Genomic DNA, 6,701 nt, shown 5'->3' with positions numbered 1-6,701 from the left:
CGTGGCAGCCATCGGGTATGACACGCAAGCAGACGCCCTTGTACTTGTCGGGATGTGCGGGGGAATGTAGAGTACGATCGTGAGAAATAAAGGAGGATTTGACTATTATTAGTGTTGTTGACGCTGGAGCTGAGGATGGATGATGATTCATAGATCTCAACACGACACTAAAAATTGCAATGAGCAAGCTCGCTACTGGGATTCAAAAGGTTTTTATTCACAAGGTAGATCAGAACTCAGAAGCTTTTCACTTCGTAGATTCGAGCAAAGAAGTGCTACAGTAAAGCACTTGAAGCAGCGCCTCTCTGCTGCAAGCATCGCCACAAGCTCTTTACGTAGTAAATTCGAGCAGTAAGAAGTGCTTCAGCTGAGCATAAAGCAGCCGCCTCTCCTATGATTCATCCCTGATGATGATTCTCCAGAGCTCCCGCCTGTAATCTAGCCTTGGGATCTCCATCGCCATCTCTGACTTTCCCCACGACAAGAATCTCCCTCCCTCCCATCGTCGACTCCCCACTTCACCTCCTCCCTTGCCCTCCCCCCCCCCCCTTCCAGCCAAGGGTCATTTCTGCGACGCCACGACCATCCCCTCCTCTCCTTCTGTACTTAAATCTCCTCGATGTCTCCAATCCTTCTATCTTCTCCTCTGTCTCCATCCCTTCTTGAGCAGTTCTTCTGCAATCGCTCCCGTCTTGAACCCTCCTTGCACCCTTCTTCTCTGGAGTCGCTTCCCTCCTGAACTGCCCTTTCGGTGATCTCTGTCAACGAAACCACCATGGCGGACCAACGGACTTCTGGAATCGGCAACGCCTCTGTCGGAAGTCCTGGCATTTCCATGCACGGCGTCACCGGCCATGAGCCTACCTTCGCCCTTTCTGCCCTTTCGATTGCTAGCAAAGAAAAGCAGGACGGTACTTCAGCTCCTTCTGAGTTTGCCCTGCCCGTTGACTCCGAGCACAAGGCTAAGAGGATCAAGCTCTTGTCTCTCGCAAACCCACATATGCGAGCTTTTCATCTGTCTTGGTTTTCCTTCTTTACCTGCTTCGTTTCTAGCTTCGCCGCGGCACCGCTCTTGCCTGTTATCAGGGACAATCTAAATCTCACCAAGAGAGACATAGGGAATGCAGGCATAGCTTCCGTCTCGGGAACAATCCTGTCTCGATTGCTCATGGGCGCCTTGTGCGACCTCGTCGGACCTCGTTACGGCTGCGCATTTTTGATTATGCTCACAGCACCGGCAGTTTTCTGCATGTCAACAGTCTCTACTATCAATGGGTTCATCTTGTGTCGCTTTTTCATCGGCTTTTCGCTAGCTACGTTTGTGTCCTGTCAATATTGGATGAGCAGCATGTTCAACGCTCAGATAGTGGGCATGGTGAACGGCACAACGGCTGGTTGGGGAAACCTTGGTGGGGGGGCGACACAATTGATCATGCCCCTCATTTATGACTTGATTAAGGGTCCGATCGGATCTCCAAATTTTACAGCATGGCGCATTGCTTTCTTTATCCCGGGTGTAGTGCACATCCTGATAGGGCTTACAGTGCTGGCCTTTGGGCAAGATTTACCGGATGGAAACTTCAAAGAACTCAAAAAGAAGGGCACTCAAGTGAAAGACAGCTTCTCCAAGGTACGCTTAATCTACTACTCATTAATCCTATAAATGTCTTCACTACTTGCCATCATTCCATTCAAGCTGACGGACAAATCTTCGTCTGCACACTTGTGTTTCTCCATTGTAGGTTTTCCTCTATGCGGTTACAAATTACAGGACTTGGGTGTTTGCGCTTTCTTACGGCTACTGCTTTGGGGTGGAGCTTACGATGGACAACATAGTAGCACAATACTTCTATGACAGGTTCAGTCTCAATCTTGGTACTGCCGGCATTGTCGGGTCAGTTTTTGGCCTGGCAAATTTTGTCACGCGTCCTTTTGGAGGCATTTTCTCCGACTTCATAGCTCGAAGATTTGGTATGCGGGGTCGGCTGTGGGCTCTTTGGACGCTGCAAACATTAGGAGGTCTCTTTTGCATTTTGCTTGGACGACTTGGGAGCTTGGGCCCTGCTGTGGTGGTGATGATCATCTTTTCCTGCTTCGCGGAGTCGTCCGCGGGAGCTACGTTTGGCATCATCCCTTTCATCTCCCGGAGGTGAGGTTTTGGCCTTCAGATTTCTCAGCGTAGTTGACAATGATTAATGCAGTCTGCAATAAGTAATATTAGCTAGAAGTTGCTCTCCTTATTACCCTGCAAGATAGAAGTTGCTGAACCTGAATATTGCGCTGCCTTACAGATCTTTGGGCATCATTTCTGGCGTCACTGGTGCTGGTGGAACTTTCGGCTCCATGTTGACGCAACTAATTTTCTTCACTAGCTCCAGCTACTCTACCGAGACAGGAATTTCGCTCATGGGAATCATGATTATTGCCTGCACTCTTCCTGTTACCACTGTGTATTTCCCGCAATGGGGAGGCATGTTTTGGCCTGCGTCGAAAAAAGCAGAAGCCACAGAAGAGACATACTATGGTAATGAGTGGTCCAAGCAAGAGCAAGACGTAGGGATGCATCAGGCGAGCATGAGATTTGCCCAGAACAGCAGAGGCGAAAGAGGAAGAAGAGTGGCATCAGCAGCAAGCCCACCTCATGAAGGAACGACGCCCTTACAACCGATCAATGAATCCGAAGTTCCTTGAGCATCCTCGACTTTTCTGCCGAAGTTGTCTATCTAACCTGCTTTTGTGTCGCTTCCGAGCGCAAGATGCTAAAATTTCCCGCACAAAGCATCGAAGAGAAACAGCAGTTCCAACTGCAGATGCGATGCGTCGTTTTGCAATTCTTCATTGCAAGTTTGTAATGCTTCCATGTATTCGACCGCTTCATAATTATTATCCGTCACTGCTCATCGTAAGAGAAGACGCTAAAATTTCTCGCTCAAAGCAAAGACGTGAAACAGCAAGCTCCATCTAGAGATGCAAAATGTAATATCGTTGGTACTTTCAAATGCAAGTTTTTAATGCTTCATACGTCAACCTTAGAGAATCGCTCCTATCCTACGTAGAATGCAAATTTTAGAGAACTACGTCGTTGATGATCTTTTGCAGCGAAACTCTAAAATTTCGTGGATTAGCGTAGTTCTCGTTGATGCGTTTACAGGTGTGCTTGGGATCTGTTTTGAAGATTAACGATGTGCGTTGTATTGCTTGTTTTTGTTTATTTGAATTTCTCCTAGCTTCTCTTCGTCTTGGGACTCCAACTCAATATGTAATATGTTACTTCACTCTTCCAAAATCCAGGGTATGGGGAGACAAGGTTCATATATAATATACATGGATTTTTTTAAAAAATTTTAAATTTGCAAAAAAATAAAAATAAAAATTTCATGTCCTCTGGATCTCCTAAAAAAATAAGGTGTATACATTGAAAAATATGTAAGATTTTAAGATTTGTACATATTTGTCATAATATGTGAAGCATAAGGTGGGGGGTCTTTTGGATGAGGGGGGTAAAACAAAAAATACACTAAATTATGAAAACCCATCTCCTTTTAAATTAATGTAACTTTTTCACGCGTTACCCAATTTTCAAGGTGTAAAGACATATTTGAAGATCTTTTAGTATAGAACACAACCATGTTGATATGAATAACTTTTACTCATGGCATATTGTTAAATTCATCTCATACTCAAGATTTTGATAGGTTTTCTTACTAAAGGGAGTTGGCGCCCTAGGCTCTTCGTATTGCCCAATTCCTAATGTTTTGTCTCTACAGTTTGGAATTGACGTTTTGTCACTTCAGTTTGTGGGCAATTAATCTAAAGGAAGTTACACACCAAGACCCCATCCACCCAAGGTAGGCAAGGTTGCATACATTTTGCCATAGCCAAGGTTGCATGCATTGTGCCGGAAGGTTGCCATTAATATGATTAGAGGTACTAGGTTCAAGTCCCACTACTAGATTTTCGTGAAGGAAATACTAGCCCAAGTCCTTGGGTCTTGCCTGCTCATACTTTTCTGGGTAGTGGGACTTCACAAGGTCAATTGTAGCTTGACATGTGGTAGTACACGCTCACTGTTGGTGTTGGTCTTGCTCTTGGTTTTGTAGTGCTATGTGTGTGTGTGCTATGTGTGGTGATGTGTGTTGTGTGCGTGTGTGTGTGCTGTGTGCTATGTGTGTGTGTGTGTGTGTTATGTGCTATGTGTTTGTTACGTGTGTGCTATGTGTGTGTGTGTTGTGTGTGTGTTGTGTGTTTGCTTTATGTGTGTGCGTGTGTGTGCCTGTGTGCACACGCATGTGTATGTGCATGCATGCATGTGTCTACTATGTGCTGTGTGTGTGTGTATTGTGTGTGTATGAAGAAGAGATGTGAGAAATGGCCTTCCCTCTAAAGATCACACAGCCATTGCTCATGGGTTGGTTCTCGTCATTGGAGTCATTTACCATGTACTAGCCACAAGGTTACCACATGTCAAAAGTTTTTTTCCACGAGGAAGATATGAACCCTGAGAGGGGTAACTATGTATAAATTGTATATTTTACGTGCATTTAAGGTCTATTTATAAAATCCCTTATCTATAAATTTACCATGAATAAAACACACCCTTTTTGTGTTCAATCTATGAACACTCTCTTTATATGATACCCTTCTGCCTGTGAAAAAGTGTGTAAAAAGGGGTTTTAAAAAATAATTTCGGTTGAACCCACGTGCTACGCTTACATATTTATAGGCGACCATCCCAAGTATGAACCCCAATGAGATAAAAAAGAAAACACATGGGAGGTTGTCTATTTGAATGCTCTAATTTTGTGTTCCATATCATTGGATTCAATATTGAAATTTCACACACGTCTCCTAGTTTTTCCTATAGATTTAGTTTAGGAACTTGGAGTTGAACCCACTTGCAACCTGGACCTGATTCATGACTTGTTTTCTTGTGTGGCTTGCTTGGGTATCTGCCTCTGTACTTCAAACCTCATGATTGTAGAAATATGAGCATTTAATTAGAACCTAGATGAAACATACATGTGAAGATAGAGGGCTCTGTTCTAGTTTTTCACCCAGCCTCAGATTTCCACATGAGCTCGTCATCCTTTTTTTCCCTTGTGAGGTTCCTCTCTCCAAACCTCCTTTCTTGAGCTCCCTCTAGAATCCTCCCTCCTAGCCCAACACTTGCCACTTGGCCATTCATTTTAGTGCCATGTGTCCTCGATTATGTCCAAGCCTAGGTGACCCTAGACCAAAGCCATCTTCAATAGTATATTTTTTCCACTTGAGTCCTTTATCACCAATCTGTGGTGTGTTACCATAATTTCCATGTGACTCATAAGTGAAAGCCTCTCGACTAGTTAGATCCCTCTTCACAATTGCTTTCCATATTTCAGAAAAGTGAGGATGAAACTCACATTTTTCTTTTAAGGACTCTAGGAAGTCATTTTGAAATTGAGTAAAACTCAATTCATTAACAATTGGCATTCGGCTAGATACCACATTGAACTTCCCCTTCCGATATGCCAGTTGTATATCAAACTCTTGCATTAATTCAGCCCGTCTAGCTTTTCTACTTTTAAGCTCTGCTGATTGCAAATTCACTTAATCCTTTCTTGATCAAATATGATCTCGAATTTGGAACCATACAAATAGTCTCTCCACTTCTTCAAAGCATAGACTATAGCATACTGTTCCTTCTCATTTGTTGAGTAATTCCATTAGGTACGATGTAACTTTTTGGTTTCAAAAGCCACTGGTCAACCTTTTTGTAAAAGTACCACTACAACAGCAAAATTCATTGGCATTTGTCTCAACCACAAATGGTTCATTGGGATCCACTACCTTTAAGACAGGAGCTATTAGTATAGCTACTTTTAATTTTTTAAAACTTTTCTTTTCCATATGAAGGTGCTTCCCTTCCCTTGAAGCTGGTCCATCATCGGAACATCAATCTTAGTGTAATCTTGGATGAATCTCCTTTAAAGTCTAGAAAGACCTAAGAATATATGTAATTCTTCTAGGTTTGTAGGATGTGGCCATTCCAATATGGCCCTTACTTTTTCAGGATCCATACAAACCCCTTCTTGGGATAAATTATATGTCCCAAGTACTTTACTTCTTTTGCAAAGAATTAACATTTGGATTCTTTAGCAAAAAGTGAGTTTTCTCTAAGCAGTTGGAATACTATTTGCAAATGTTCCAAATGCTTTTTTTGGGTTTTACTATAAATAAGGATAACATCTAAAAATACTACATCAAATTTCCCTAAATATGGTCTTAAGACACTATTCATAAGTGCCATGAAAGTTGCTGGAGCATTTGTTAACCCAAATGGCATTACTTTAAACTGATAATCCCCACACCTAGTATGAAATGATGTTTTAGGGACATCCTTTTCTCTAATTAGTACTTGGTGATATCTTGACCTTAAATCAAATTTAGTACAATACTTTGCCCCTTGCAATTGATCAAAGAGCTCATCAATGCAAGACATAGGATACTTATTTTTAATGGTAATTTTATTTAATGCTCTGTAATCTATGCATAAATGCACAGTACCATCTTTTTTCTCTACTAGTAAAACTGGTGCAGACCAAGGTGAGCTACTTGGTTGAATTTGGCCCTTCTTAAGGTATTAAGTTTATTTTCTTTTGACCTCAAGTTCCTCAGTCTGACTAAGCCTATATGGAGGTTTACAAACAGGGGTAGATCCAGGA

At 42.5% G+C, this 6,701-nt stretch overlaps 1 protein-coding gene across 1 annotated transcript; it reads left to right on the top strand.

The window, feature by feature from the left end:
- Positions 1–570: 570 nt before the first annotated feature.
- LOC147888001 (high-affinity nitrate transporter 2.1-like) lies at positions 571–3,019 on the top strand. Its single transcript, XM_087393330.1, has 3 exons — positions 571–1,630; positions 1,743–2,149; positions 2,292–3,019. Exons 1-3 carry the CDS (start codon positions 776–778, stop codon positions 2,689–2,691), a joined length of 1,662 nt encoding a protein of 553 aa, XP_087249456.1. The 5' UTR covers positions 571–775; the 3' UTR covers positions 2,692–3,019.
- The last annotated feature ends 3,682 nt before the right edge of the window (positions 3,020–6,701 follow it).

This window comes from Dipteris shenzhenensis, chromosome 22 (assembly GCF_047967505.1).
Source record: "Dipteris shenzhenensis isolate YYH24624 ecotype China chromosome 22, Dip_SZ_1.0, whole genome shotgun sequence".
Taxonomy (NCBI): domain Eukaryota; kingdom Viridiplantae; phylum Streptophyta; class Polypodiopsida; order Gleicheniales; family Dipteridaceae; genus Dipteris; species Dipteris shenzhenensis.
The sequence above is the reverse complement of the archived record's forward strand: the minus strand, read 5'-3'. Positions and strand labels throughout refer to the sequence as shown.